The 16,102-nt window shown below is 40.2% G+C and overlaps 1 protein-coding gene across 2 annotated transcripts in view; it reads left to right on the top strand.

Annotated features, from left to right (window-relative positions):
- l(3)73Ah (lethal (3) 73Ah) overlaps positions 1-16,102 on the top strand; it is a 54,365-nt gene that overhangs the window by 13,710 nt on the left and 24,553 nt on the right. For both annotated transcript variants that reach the window (XM_071672275.1, XM_071672276.1), the window contains exon 3: positions 9,880-10,010. In XM_071672275.1, the coding sequence (XP_071528376.1) occupies positions 9,905-10,010 (106 nt within the window). In that variant the 5' untranslated portion in view covers positions 9,880-9,904. The remainder of the gene's footprint in view (positions 1-9,879; positions 10,011-16,102) is intronic.

The raw sequence follows: 16,102 nt of genomic DNA, 5'->3' as shown, positions 1-16,102 counted from the left end.
AAAGACACTATACTGGGTATTCACCTGGTATTCACTCCACCAGCACTTTTGGGCACACTAAGTGCGATACTTGACTAGATACTTAATCCTCCGTGGATACCTTCCAGTAGACTCATTTTTTCCATAGTAGCATCCCACTAATGCTGCACTTTTGCATCTAGCCAGATGATCTAATAAGTTCACTTCTTGGTCCAGGCTTTGCATTTTTTGCTGTTTTGCAAGGCAAGGTGTTTTGGGTGCATAGAGAAACAAATGATATGTGGAAGCATGGATTCACCCCACTGTGAGTGATCAGAATTGTAAATGATAGACCCATAAATGTAGAGGTGCTAACAGTAACCATTGTGGTTTTGGTTTTGATATTTTGTTTAGGCAGAATGAGCACAGCACAAAGCTTACACCAAAATTGTAGATGCTCTGTGTATACCATGTTTTCATTGCATTGATTTGCTTCTGTCATGTTACTATCAGCCGCCAAAAATGTGTCCAGATTTCCTTGAATCACTTAAGTTTATGGTGCATCATAGCCTCAAATGATTTCTTCTTTAGTATTTAAAGCACATAAAGAAGTGAAGTTAGCTATTAAGTATTAAGGAAGTCAAAGTATTGTGTGTGTGTGTGTGTGTGTGTGTGTGTGTTGTGTGTGTGTGTTGTGTGTGTGAGACAAAATCACATCCATATGGAAACTCTGGACCACAATGTGCCTCAATCCCAATGTTAGTTTACTTTATATTCTGTAAATGGAATATTTTCCTCACCCTGAATGCAGTCCTCTGCGGTCTTAAATGAGACAAAAAATGTTTGTCTAATTTAGCCCAAAAGACTTATCTTTATGGGTTAGACTGGGCCAAAGATTGTTTCAGTTTAATTAATTCATACATGAAGGCTGTTTTGATTATGTTTTGTTACAATCCTTTAATTTGCAAGTTTTTTTCTGATTCTGATTCATGAAAAAATTTCTTTAAGGATTAAGAGCTGACCAAAACATTTCATATAAAATTGTTTGGATACCAGTTACTGTAGTATGCTTTTGTATTAGATTTTGGAAATTCTGCATGCATTATATTTGATGTGTATTTGATTTGTTGCTACGTCATCATTGTAAAATCCATAGGTATGATTTTTGTTAATGATTGTTGATATTACTATCTATCTATCTGTCTGTATCTCTGTTGCCTGTTCCAACTGGAACTCCCTCAGGGGGTGGCCATGGCAATAGAGTTTCCATAACTAGTGAACTCTTGTGCTGCTTTTTGCCTTTAGTGTCTCATCCTTAGCAGGCTACTGCAGAGGGCAACTGTAGTGTAGTGTTTGCAGAGGCTCCTACCTAATTTTCCTACCACTACTTCTACCTAATACTTTTACCTACTTCTACTACCTAATGTTAAAACCTAATGCTTTTGCCTAAATGTTCCTACCTATTATTTCTGTCTACAGCTCCTACCATTTTGCCAAAAGGCAGGACTAGCACGTAGTGCTCACCACAGGAAAATCCAGTTACGAAGAATGATCTGTGTGAGTTAAGTGTTGTCAAGTGTCTTGTATGACAAGGAGAGATTATATGTTTGTGGACAGAACGCCAGTAGTATACGTGTGGGTGAAGCACAAAGAAAAGACAGCTACCTGGATCAGAGGAGTGCAACTTGACAACCACTGAAGTGCTGGTTCGCTTTGTAGCAGTCACTTAACACTGCCATATCCATAAACTCATAAACTAGTGATAAACAGGTTTCACAATTTTGGGGGGATTATTATCATGTCAGTAACTACGCATCCTTAGGTTAGGTAAGGTAAGGTTATGTGGTTAATTATATTATTGTTTGCCGTGTCTCCCGCGTTTGCGAGGTAGTGCAAGGAAACAGACGAAAAAAATGGCCCAACCCACCCCCATACACATATAATACATACGTCCACAAACGCAAATATACATACCTACACAGCTTTCCATGGTTTACCCCAGACGCTTCACATGCCCTGATTCAATCCACTGACAGCACGTCAACCCCGGTATACCACATCGATCCAATTCACTCTATTCCTTGCCCTCCTTTCACCCTCCTGCATGTTCAGGCCCCGATCACACAAAATCTTTTTCACTCCATCTTTCCACCTCCAATTTGGTCTCCCTCTTCTCCTCGTTCCCTCCACCTCCGACACATATATCCTCTTGGTCAATCTTTCCTCACTCATTCTCTCCATGTGACCAAACCATTTCAAAACACCCTCTTCTGCTCTCTCAACCACCTCTTTTTATTTCCACACATCTCTCTTACCCTTACTTACTTACTTCGATCAAACCACCTCACACCACACATTGTCCTCAAACATCTCATTTCCAGCACATCCACCTCCTCCGCACAACTCTATCTATAGCCCACGCCTCGCAACCATACAACATTGTTGGAACCACTATTCCTTCAAACATACCCATTTTTGCTTTCCGAGATAATGTTCTCGACTTCCACACATTCTTCAAGGCTCCCAGGATTTTCGCCCCTCCCCCACCCTATGATTCACTTCCGCTTCCATGGTTCCATCCGCTGCCAGATCCACTCCCAGATATCTAAAACACTTTACTTCCTCCAGTTTTTCTCCATTCAAACTACCTCCCAATTGACTTGACCCTCACTTTAGTCACCTTCTATGAACGCAGAGAATACGTGGGAAGTATTCTTTCTCCCCTATCCAGGGGTAAATTATATATTATTTATTATATATATTATATATATTACACACACACATATGGAACCACTATTCCTTCAAACATACCCATTTTTGCTCCGAGATAATGTTCTCGCTTTCCACACATTTTTCAACGCTCCCAGAACCTTCACTCCCTCCCCCACCCCGTGACTCACTCCTGCTTCCATGGTTCCATCCCCTGCTAATTCCACTCCCAGATATCTAAAACACTTCACTTCCTCCAGTTTTTCTCCATTCAAACTTACCTCCCAGTTGACTTGTCCCTCAACCTTACTGAACCTAATAACCTTGCTCTTATTCACATTTACTCTCAGTTTTCTTCTTTCACACACTTTACCAAACTCAGTCACCAACTTTGCAGTTTCTCACCCGAATCTTCCACCAGCACTGTATCATCAGTGAACAACAACTGACTCACCTCCCAAGCCCTCTCTACCACAACAGACTGCACACTTGCCCCTCTCTCCAAAACTCTTGCATTCACCTCCCTAACAACCCCATCCATAAACAAATTAAACAACCATGGAGACATCATGCACCCCTTTTGCAAACTGACATTCACTGGGAACCAGTCTCTGGGGATAGGGGAGAAAGAATACTTCCCTCGCATTCCCCGCGTGTCATAGAAGGTGACTAAAGGGGATGGGAACGGGGGGCTAGAAACCCTCCCCTCCTTGTATTCTAACTTTCTAAAAGGGGACACAGAAGATATATATATATATATATATACATATATATATATATATATATATATATATATATATATATATATATATATATATATATATATATATACGATGTGGTATACTGGGGTCGATGTGCTGTCAGTGGATTGAACCAAGGCATGTGAAGTGTCTGGTTTAAACCATGGAAAGTTTTGTGGGGCCTGGATGTGGAAAGGGAGCTGTGGTTTTGGTGCATTACACATAACAGCTAGAGTGTGAACGAATGTGGCCTTTGTTGTCTTTTCCTAGCACTACCTCGCATGTGTGCAGGGGAGAGGGGGGGGTGCCATTTCATGTGCGGAGGGGTGGCGACGGGAATGGATGAAGGTAGCAAGTATGGATATGGATGTGTGTATATATGTATATGTCTGTGTATGTGTATGTATGTATACATTGAAATGTATTGGTATGTATGTGTGCGGGTGTGGGTGTTTATATTTGTACATGTGTATGTGGGTGAGTTGGGCCATTCTTTCGTCTGTTTCCTTGCGCTACCTCGCTAATGCGGGGGGCAGCAACTAAGCATAATAAATGAAAATAATAATCAATGATATATCAATAACATCTTTTAGGATCTCTATTTCTGTCTTTTGTGATACTCACTTTGTATTCTCTCTTGGCAATTTTGATAAGAACTTTCTCTTGTCTTTTGATTGTGTTACATTCTGTTGTAATATTTAGGTCATTTTCAAATTTTTTAGGCTTATCAAGTTTATTTCTGCACCGTATAGCTCTTGCAACATCTTGGAAGAACCATTCAAGCTTGTTGGTTTTATTGTTTGTTATGCCTGGGAATGAGTGTGACTTGATGGTGCATAAATGTACACTTAAAACTGGCCCATAATTCCTCTGGGCATGAACTAACAAGGGGAGTCAGTTTTGATATTCATATCGAACCTAATCATTTTATGATTAAAAGTGTGTAGATGTTCTCCAACATGGGCATTAGTTACTAAGAACTCTTGGGATGCAAGAACTAAATCAAGTATATTGGCTCCTTTTGGTGGTTCAGTCATGGTATGGTGGAGAAAATTGTCTTTAACAAAGTTGATAAGTGTAGCAGATTCACTCTCTGCTCCTGAGGTAGTTTTACATTTGATATCTGGAAGATTAAAATCCCCTAGAATGAGTTAAAGGTTTCCTCTTCCACACTTCCTTTGGAGTCAGAAAAACTCTTTCCATCAAAGAGATAATGCTTATATTTTCCATGGAGAGTGCAGCGATTCATAGTTTTGTACAGAAGCATCATCTTGAACATGAGATGGTCCTAAGCTTCCTTGAACCTCAGAGCAGATCTTCCCTGTTTAGCAGAAAGGTGTGAGATGGCATCTTTTTCCAGAACCATCCAATTTCATCAGCACTGAAGACCTGCCCCATCCTTTATCCCTCCTCCTCCTCCTCCTTTTTGTATAATCTTAAGTTGCAGTGAGTAATTCTTTGCTGTTTCTCCCCTTTTAGTTTATGGAGGTTGTACTGTCTTTTAAGATTTTAATACTATCCTATTGTAAAACTGGTGCCTCCATCCTTTGAGGCTTGATGAAAATGATCTTAGAAATGCCTGGCCTTCTCCCATATCACAGGTCCACTTAGTTAAGAGGCACTTTTTTTTTTACCCTCATTCAACACAAAGCTTTCTCTTCATTTCTTTCTATGTCTGAAAAGACACTATACTGGGTATTCACCTGGTATTCACTCCACCAGCACTTTTGGGCACACTAAGTGCGATACTTGACTAGATACTTAATCCTCCGTAGGATACCTTCCAGTAGACTCATTTTTTCCATAGTAGCATCCCACTAATGCTGCACTTTTGCATCTAGCCAGATGATCTAATAAGTTCACTTCTTGGTCCAGGCTTTGCATTTTTTGCTGTTTTGCAAGGCAAGGTGTTTTGGGTGCATAGAGAAACAAATGATATGTGGAAGCATGGATTCACCCCACTGTGAGTGATCAGAATTGTAAATGATAGACCCATAAATGTAGAGGTGCTAACAGTAACCATTGTGGTTTTGGTTTTGATATTTTGTTTAGGCAGAATGAGCACAGCACAAAGCTTACACCAAAATTGTAGATGCTCTGTGTATACCATGCTTTTCATTGCATTGATTTGCTTCTGTCATGTTACTATCAGCCGCCAAAAATGTGTCCAGATTTCCTTGAATCACTTAAGTTTATGGTGCATCATAGCCTCAAATGATTTCTTCTTTAGTATTTAAAGCACATAAAGAAGTGAAGTTAGCTATTAAGTATTAAGGAAGTCAAAGTATTGTGTGTGTGTGTGTGTGTGTGTGTGTGTGTGTGTGTGTGTGTTTGTGTGTGTGTGAGACAAAATCACATCCATATGGAAACTCTGGACCACAATGTGCCTCAATCCCAATGTTAGTTTACTTTATATTCTGTAAATGGAATATTTTCCTCACCCTGAATGCAGTCCTCTGCGGTCTTAAATGAGACAAAAAATGTTTGTCTAATTTAGCCCAAAAGACTTATCTTTATGGGTTAGACTGGGCCAAAGATTGTTTCAGTTTAATTAATTCATACATGAAGGCTGTTTTGATTATGTTTTGTTACAATCCTTTAATTTGCAAGTTTTTTTCTGATTCTGATTCATGAAAAAATTTCTTTAAGGATTAAGAGCTGACCAAAACATTTCATATAAAATTGTTTGGATACCAGTTACTGTAGTATGCTTTTGTATTAGATTTTGGAAATTCTGCATGCATTATATTTGATGTGTATTTGATTTGTTGCTACGTCATCATTGTAAAATCCATAGGTATGATTTTTGTTAATGATTGTTGATATTACTATCTATCTATCTGTCTGTATCTCTGTTGCCTGTTCCAACTGGAACTCCCTCAAGGGGGTGGCCATGGCAATAGAGTTTCCATAACTAGTGAACTCTTGTGCTGCTTTTTGCCTTTAGTGTCTCATCCTTAGCAGGCTACTGCAGAGGGCAACTGTAGTGTAGTGTTTGCAGAGGCTCCTACCTAATTTTCCTACCACTACTTCTACCTAATACTTTTACCTACTTCTACTACCTAATGTTAAAACCTAATGCTTTTGCCTAAATGTTCCTACCTATTATTTCTGTCTACAGCTCCTACCATTTTGCCAAAAGGCAGGACTAGCACGTAGTGCTCACCACAGGAAAATCCAGTTACGAAGAATGATCTGTGTGAGTTAAGTGTTGTCAAGTGTCTTGTATGACAAGGAGAGATTATATGTTTGTGGACAGAACGCCAGTAGTATACGTGTGGGTGAAGCACAAAGAAAAGACAGCTACCTGGGTCAGAGGAGTGCAACTTGACAACCACTGAAGTGCTGGTTCGCTTTGTAGCAGTCACTTAACACTGCCATATCCATAAACTCATAAACTAGTGATAAACAGGTTTCACAATTTTGGGGGGATTATTATCATGTCAGTAACTACGCATCCTTAGGTTAGGTAAGGTAAGGTTATGTGGTTAATTATATTATTGTTTAAGAATATGGTGATTTAATGATTTTGTTGCTGGAAAATTTACTCTTAACAAAACCCATATCTAAATGTTTTTTACTAAATGAAACAACTTTTTATAATGATTTTATGAATACTGTATGATATTTGGTAAATGCATGTCATTATATTTCACAATTTTACTGTTATAATTCAGTGTATTTGGACTGCCATGATGGTATATTTTATAACCTGACAAGGATTGGAGATGCTATGCACTCATAGATATCAACATTCATTTGTTCTCATAACCATACAGGGTTGATGGGATATTTCTCTCTAATGTTTATAGGGACGCTTCTGTTATATCAAGGACCTAGAAGAACTAATATTTTTCAGGAGAATTTCATTATACAAAAGTGGGAGACATTTTAAAGATGTTAGCTGTGTGTTATTTATGGGTGCCTCGAATGATTTTTTGACGTTTACTTCTCTGCTTTTTATGTGTCAATAATTCTGTTGGAATTGTCTGTATGAGCTGAGTTTTCATACTATATGGTGGTTTTGGTGCATTACACATGACAGCTAGAGACTGAGTGTGAACGAATGTGGCCTTTGTTGTCTTTTCCTAGTGCTACCTCATGTGCACGAGGGGGGGGGGGGTGTCATTTCATGTGTGGCGGGCTGGTGGCAGGAATGGATGAAGGCAACATGTATGAATGTTTTTTTTTTTTTTTTTTTTTGCCGCTGTCTCCCGCGTTTGCGAGGTAGTGCAAGGAAACAGACGAAAGAAATGGCCCAACCCACCCCCATACACATATATATACATACGTCCACAAACGCAAATATACATACCTACACAGCTTTCCATGGTTTACCCCAGACGCTTCACATGCCCTGATTCAATCCACTGACAGCACGTCAACCCCGGTATACCACATCGTTCCAATTCACTCTATTCCTCGCCCTCCTTTCACCCTCCTGCATGTTCAGGCCCCGATCACAAAATCTTTTTCACTCCATCTTTCCACCTCCAATTTGGTCTCCCTCTTCTCCTCGTTCCCTCCACCTCCGACACATATATCCTCTTGGTCAATCTTTCCTCACTCATTCTCTCCATGTGACCAAACCATTTCAAAACACCCTCTTCTGCTCTCTCAACCACGCTCTTTTTATTTCCACACATCTCTCTTACCCTTACGTTACTTACTCGATCAAACCACCTCACACCACACATTGTCCTCAAACATCTCATTTCCAGCACATCCATCCTCCTGCGCACAACTCTATCCATAGTCCACGCCTCGCAACCATACAACATTGTTGGAACCACTATTCCTTCAAACATACCCATTTTTGCTTTCCGAGATAATGTTCTCGACTTCCACACATTCTTCAAGGCTCCCAGGATTTTCGCCCCCTCCCCCACCCTATGATCCACTTCCGCTTCCATGGTTCCATCCGCTGCCAGATCCACTCCCAGATATCTAAAACACTTCACTTCCTCCAGTTTTTCTCCATTCAAACTCACCTCCCAATTGACTTGACCCTCAACCCTACTGTACCTAATAACCTTGCTCTTATTCACATTTACTCTTAACTTTCTTCTTTCACACACTTTACCAAACTCAGTCACCAGCTTCTGCAGTTTCTCACATGAATCAGCCACCAGCGCTGTATCATCAGCGAACAACAACTGACTCACTTCCCAAGCTCTCTCATCCCCAACAGACTTCATACTTGCCCCTCTTTCCAAAAACTCTTGCATTCACCTCCCTAACAACCCCATCCATAAACAAATTAAACAACCATGGAGACATCACACACCCCTGCCGCAAACCTACATTCACTGAGAACCAATCACTTTCCTCTCTTCCTACACGTACACATGCCTTACATCCTCGATAAAAACTTTTCACTGCTTCTAACAACTTGCCTCCCACACCATATATTCTTAATACCTTCCACAGAGCATCTCTATCAACTCTATCATATGCCTTCTCCAGATCCATAAATGCTACATACAAATCCATTTGCTTTTCTAAGTATTTCTCACATACATTCTTCAAAGCAAACACCTGATCCACACATCCTCTATCACTTCTGAAACCACACTGCTCTTCCCCAATCTGATGCTCTGTACATGCCTTCACCCTCTCAATCAATACCCTCCCATATAATTTGCCAGGAATACTCAACAAACTTATACCTCTGTAATTTGAGCACTCACTCTTATCCCCTTTGCCTTTGTACAATGGCACTATGCACGCATTCCGCCAATCCTCAGGCACCTCACCATGAGTCATACATACATTAAATAACCTTACCAACGAGTCAACAATACAGTCACCCCCTTTTTTAATAAATTCCACTGCAATACCATCCAAACCTGCTGTCTTGCCGGCTTTCATCTTCCGCAAAGCTTTTACTACCTCTTCTCTGTTTACCAAATCATTTTCCCTAACCCTCGCACTTTGCACACCACCTCGACCAAAACACCCTATATCTGCCACTCTATCATCAAACACATTCAACAAACCTTCAAAATACTCACTCCATCTCCTTCTCACATCACCACTACTTGTTATCACCTCCCCATTTGCGCCCTTCACTGAAGTTCCCATTTGCTCCCTTGTCTTACGCACTTTATTTACCTCCTTCCAGAACATCTTTTTATTCTCCCTAAAATTTAATGATACTCTCTCACCCCAACTCTCATTTGCCCTTTTTTTCACCTCTTGCACCTTTCTCTTGACCTGTGTTAATATGTATATGTCTATGTATATGTATGTATACGTTGAAATGTGTAGGTATGAAAAGTGTGCATGTTTGGGCATTTATGTATATACATGTGTATGTGGGTGGGTTGGGCCATTCTTTTGCCTGTTTCCTTGTGCTACCTCATTAATGTGGGAGACAGCGACAAAGTATAATAAATGAATAGATAAGAAATATGGTCATGTCTGTAATTACTTATATTTTGCATATGAATATTCTGGTAATTTTTTTCAGCTACACAGATGCATTCCTGGTAACAATGGAGAGAAGAATCAAGCTGAGGACTTTAAATGAGCATATTGTGTGTGCTATATGCTCTGGCTACTTGGTTGATGCCACCACAGTGACTGAATGCCTTCACACTTGTGAGTTGAAAGACATTCACTAGCAAGAAGATTTATTTTGTTAGTAAAGCACACACTGAACTTTATATATAATAGGATATTATATACTTACTTGATCAAACCACCTCTCACCACATATGGTCCTCAAACATTTCGTTTTCAATACATCCACCCTCCTCCATACAACCCTATCTATAGCTCATGCCTTGCAACCATATGATATTGTTGGAACTACCATTCCTTCAAACATACCCATTTTTGCTCTCCGAGACAATGTTCTCTCTTTCCACACATTCTTCATCGCTTCCCCCACCCTGTGATTCATTTCCGCTTCCATGGTTCCATTTGCTGCTAAGTCCACTCCCAGATATTTAAAGCATTTCACTTCTTCCAATTTTTCTCCATTCAAACTTATATCCCAATTAACTTGTCCCTCAACCATGCTGAACCTAATAACCTTGCTCTTATTCACATTTACTCTCAACTTTCTCCTTTCACTCACTCTTCCAAACGCAGTTACCAACTTCTATAGTTTTTCACTTGAATTAGCCACTAGAGCTGTATCATTGGCGATCAACAACTGACTCACTTCCCAGGCCCTCTCATCCCCAACAGACTGTATACTTGCTCCTTTCTCCAAAACTCTTGCATTTACCTCCCTGACCACCCCATCCATACACAATTTAAACAGTCAAGGAGACATCACACATCCTTGCCGTGGACTGACCTTCACTGGGAACCAATCACTCTCTTCTCTTCCTGTTTGTAAACATGCCTTACATCCTTGGTAAAAACTTTTCACTGCTTCTAGCAATTTACCCCCACACCATGTACTCTTAAACCATCCATAAAGTATCTCTTTTAACCTTATTATATGCCTTCTCCAGATCCATAAATGCTACATGCAAATCCATCAGTTTTTCTAAGTATTTCTCACACACATTCTTCAAAGCAAACACCTGATCCACACACCCTCTACCACCTCTTAAACCTCCCTGCTCTTCCCCGGTCTGATGCTCTGTACATTCCTTCACCCTCTCAATCAATACCCACCCATACAATTTCCCAGGAATACTCAACAGGCTTATGCCTCTCCGTTTGAACGCACACCTTTCTCCCCTTTGCCTTCGTACAATGGCACTGTGCATGCATTCTGCCAGTCCTCAGACACCTCACCATCATCCATACATACATTGAAGATATGTGGAAATATAAAGTGTATGGTTGAGAGAGCAGAAGAGGGTTTGTTGAAATGGTTTGGACATATGGGGAGAATGAGTGATAAAAGATTGACAAAGAGAATATATGTGTCAGAGGTGGAGGGAGTAAGGAGAAGCGTGAGACCAAATTGGAGATAGAAGGATGGAATGAAAAAGATATAGAGCAATTGGGGCCTGAACATACAGGAGGGTGAGAGGCGTGCAAGGAATAGAGTGAATTGGAATGATGTGGTATACCAGGGTTGACGTGCTGTCATTGGACAGAACCATTTCATGTGAAGCATCTGGGATAAACTATGGAAAGTTTTGTGGGGCCTGGATGTGGATAGGGAGCTGTGGTTTTGGTGCATTACACATGACAGCTAGATACTGAGTTTGAGCAAATGTGTCCTTTTTTGTCTGTTTTCCTGACACTACCTTGCTGAAGCAGGAGGTAGTGATGCTGTTTCCTGTGGGGCGTGTTAGCGCCGTGACTGGATGAAGGCAAGCAAGCATGAATATGTACATGTGTATATATGTATATATACACATTGCTACCCCATACTTCAGGGAGGTAGTGCCAGGGAAACAGACAAAAAAAAGGTCACATTCGTTCACACTCAGTCTCTAGCTGTCATGTGTAATTCACCGAAACCACGGCTCCCTATCCACATCCAGGCCCCGGAGACCTTTTCATGGTTTACCCCAGATATTTCACATGCCCTGGTTCAGTCCATTGACAGCATGTTGACCCCAGTATAGCGCATCGTTACAATTCACTCCTTGCATGCCTCTCACTCTCCTGTATGTTCAGGCCCCAATTGCTCAGATCTTTTTCACTTCATCTTCCACCTCCAATTTGGTCTCCTGCATCTCCTTGTTCCCTTTACCTCAGACATATATATCCTATTTGTCAATCTTTCCTCACTCATTCTCTTCATATGTCCAAACCATTTCAACACACCCTCTTCTGCTCTCTCAACCACACTCTTTTTATTTCCACACATCTCTTACCCTTTCATTATGTATTCAATCAAACCATAACACACCACATATTAATGAGATGGCCTTGATTTGAGTATTCAGTTACCCTTGCCATCTCTGCTAACATTAAAGATGTGGGTAGAGGTAAGGACTGTTGAATGTGTGTAATGTCAGGGTGGCAGTTGTAGGCTGTTCGGTTTGGGGAGGTATACAGAGTCAGAAAGTCATGGCAAGTGTGTAGTGAAAAGGGAAGAGGTGGGGAAAGCCTTTCGTAAGATGAAAAGTGGCAAAACAGCTGAAGTGAGTATTATTGCAGTTGAACTTCTTATTAGAGAAGGTGACAGAGTTATTGATTTCATAGGATTTTCAGCATATGTATGGATCACAGTGAGATGCCAGAGGATTGGTAGAATGCCTGTTTAGTGCTCTTGTATAAAGGCATGGGGAACAAAGATGAGTGCTTGATTATAGAGGTATAAGTTTGTTGAGTGTACTTCGTTAGTTCAATGGAACAGTGGTGATTGAGAGAGTGGTGGCATGCACAGAACATGAGACTGGGGAAGAACAGTGTGTTTTCATGAATGGCAAAGGATGTGTTGATCAGGTGTTTGCTTAGCAAAATGTGTATGAGAACATAGGGAAACTGAAGGATTTGTATGTACCATATATAGATCTGGAGACATCATATGGTAGGTTTGGTTTTGGTGCTTTGTGAAAGGTGTAGAAGTTGTGGGAGAAAAGCAAATAGAAACAGAAGGGTTTTTATCAAAAGAATTAGGCATGATTGAGAGTAGGTAGACAGGAGGGTGATTGGTTCAAGATGAAGATTGGTCTCTGCCAGGGCTGTTTGGGGTCATCATGGCTGTTTAATCTATTTAAGGATGGTGTGGTGAGGGAGGCAAATGCAAGAGTCATGGGGAAAGGAGCAAGTATGCAATTTGCTGGGGATGGAGAAGCCTAGGAGGTGTCAGTTGTTTGCTGATGATTCTCATTCAAGTGAGAAACTGCAGAAGCTGGTGTTTGAATTTGGGAGAGTGTGTGAAAGGAAAATCATAGGGTTTAATTTGAATAAAAGCAAGGTTATTAGGTTTAGCACTGAAAAGAGACAAGTTATTTGGAGTGTGAGTTTGAGTGGAGAGAACTTGGAGAAAGTGTATTAATTTTGGTACCTGGGAGTGAGAGTGTCAGTGAATTGCACCATGGGAGCTGAAGTGAGCCATAGTGTGGTTGAGTGGGCAAAGATCTTAAGTACTGAGGATTGTGTGAAGAGAGGTCCTTGTCTCTAAGACCAAAGATAGGTATGTTTAATCGTATAGTAATCCCATTTATACTGAATGGATGTGAGGTGTGGGCCTTGGAAAAAATGTAAAGGATGGGGTGATAATCTTGTAAATGAAATGTTTGTTGACATTATGTGCCATAAGGAGGGTTGATTGAATAAGAAATGATAGGGTAAGAGAGAATTTTGGCAGTAAGAGGATTATGTATGCGAGACTTAAAGAGAGAATGATGAAATGGTTTGGACATATGGAGAGGATGAGTTAGGAAAGGATGACTTATCAGAATTGAAAGGAAGAAGGAAAAGGGAAACCGAGGAGGAGGTGGAAGATGGGAGTGAGAGATGCTTTAAAGCTCAGGACCTGAACATGCAGGAGGGAATGAGGTGAATAATGGATAGAACAAATTGGAATGATGAGGTTTTCATGGGATGACATGTCAGTGGGGCTGAACCTGGGCATATAAAGTGATTGGGTGAAACCAAGGGAAGGTCTGTGGGGCCTGCTTATTGTTTAGGTACATCACAATGACAGCTAGAGAGTGTATGTGGGTGAATGAGGCCAGTTCTTCATCTGACCCTCGTGCTATGCCACTGATGTGGGAAATGGCAAATATGTATGAACCTGTATGAAAAAAGTATGTTGTGTATATGTATATGCATACTTCCTGCCCTTGGAGCATTCATGTATATACAGGGTGTCCCATGTCATTACCTCAGCATTATATTTTGAGGTTGTATACAGTCTAGAAATGTTTGGCAAACATGAATTCGATCATCAGTGGTAACAGAATTATGAGTATTTGAAGTGAGAGAGTTATTTCTACATTATTACAGTATACAATAAATGTTCAAGATGGTCACCTTCAGCTTTGAAATCCATTGTAACTGTGTAACATTGAATGGGTTGCTCTGCCAACAATGTCATGGTCATTCTGTATGCATTCTACAGCATCCATAATTTGATGAGGCAATTTACCTTTGTTGGCTTTTTGCTCATATGCCATTGCCTTCTTGTAGTCTCATAGATAAAAACTAACGGGATGAGGTCTGATTTTTCATCCAGTTTCTTTCAACCTCATCCTTTACAGGTTTCCATTACTTTGGCAAACCTGAACATGAAGGTCCTTTTGTAGGAAGGTGACCTCACAGCCCATCGTGACGCTAATACCACAATAGCGACATTAAAATGCAACTCTACCGTACACATTTGGAACGATGGCCTACCCAGACAGAATGTTTGCATCTCAACAGAAGTCTTCAATCATTCTTTTAACCCTAGATAGACATGAATCCAGTTCATACCCTCCAGTCACCCTGAATGGACAGTTTCTCCACAGAACCAACCATTCTAGGCACCATGTACAACACACATGACATTCACTTCCCACACCAATAACATAAACACAAAAGCAGCACACATACTAAATGCCTTTAGAACATTATCTGGCACCAGATTTGGACAAGAAAAAAAATTGCTTGATATCATACACAAACAATTAGTCTGCTCCACTTTAAACTATGCTTCATCTGCTTGTTCTTCCACCCTCTCAAAAGCAAATGTAACTAAGTGGCAAACCAAATAGTGAACTCAGAAAAATCATTGGCTGCCAAGGAGTGTAATCAAAACAATCATTGGCTGCTTAGTAACCACAAACTTTCAACACCTTCACAATGAAAGTATGATCCTCCCAATACAGAACAGATCCACCTTAACATGCTTGGCACCCAATTCTATGTAACAGGACTAGTCCTTCCCACCCAGACCACTTTATAACTAACCCCCAACCCCCATGTAAAGATATAAAGCATATACCCTTGCTTTACACTTCAGTAACTTTACTCACAGATCACACCCTTCTCAACAAATATGACTGAGAAAATGCATGATGTTGAAATACCTAACAAGCACCAAATAGCTGACCTCCCAACTTTGTTTTAAATTCCAGCTTATGAGACATATACTCATCAGAAACCACACTTCTTAGACAAATGAACACAGTTCACTAAAATCAATTATTAGCATGAAAGTATGGATCATTGATCTATATGGGGTTTCCTCTATTGAGCACTGTAGATGTACAAGAGATCTAGGTAAAGGGTTCAAATTTCATTTGGTAGTGAATTTGTTATTACACATATGGCCCAGGGCTGTGGAAGGGAAATTTGATTGTTAGATTTTATTCTTTTTTTTTTTTTTTTGCCACCAGAGACATTTGTTAACTTTAGCAGTTTTTGTTTATTACCAGACCCAACTTGTAAAGTTTGATAGTTTCACGTCATCTGACCTCTCTTTAGAAGTGAATTTCGTGTGTAATATCTGTTTTTGTTTGAAGCTTATACAAGTTTTACTTGTCTGATAGTTTATTGTAACAATTATATTACCCAAGAATATGATATTCTTAACTAACATACTTGTCAAGAATTGATGCAGCGTAGGGGGTTTATGAATGCAAGTGGCTTTAGATGAGCATGTTAGATGGGCATTGAATTAGTATATTCATACATAAGTGAACAGGTAAAAGCTGTGGTAGTAATTGAGCATAATGGTTAGGGGTATTCATAAAACAGCTTAGAATGTAATATGGTGATTTGCTGAGTTAAGCATACTGGTTAGCAGTATTGATTAAGCAGTAAGGAGTTTAGTCCAGCAG

Source organism: Panulirus ornatus, chromosome 17, assembly GCF_036320965.1.
Source record: "Panulirus ornatus isolate Po-2019 chromosome 17, ASM3632096v1, whole genome shotgun sequence".
NCBI classification, from domain to species: domain Eukaryota; kingdom Metazoa; phylum Arthropoda; class Malacostraca; order Decapoda; family Palinuridae; genus Panulirus; species Panulirus ornatus.
Note: the sequence above shows the minus strand (reverse complement) of the source record. Positions and strands in the feature narration are given on the sequence as shown.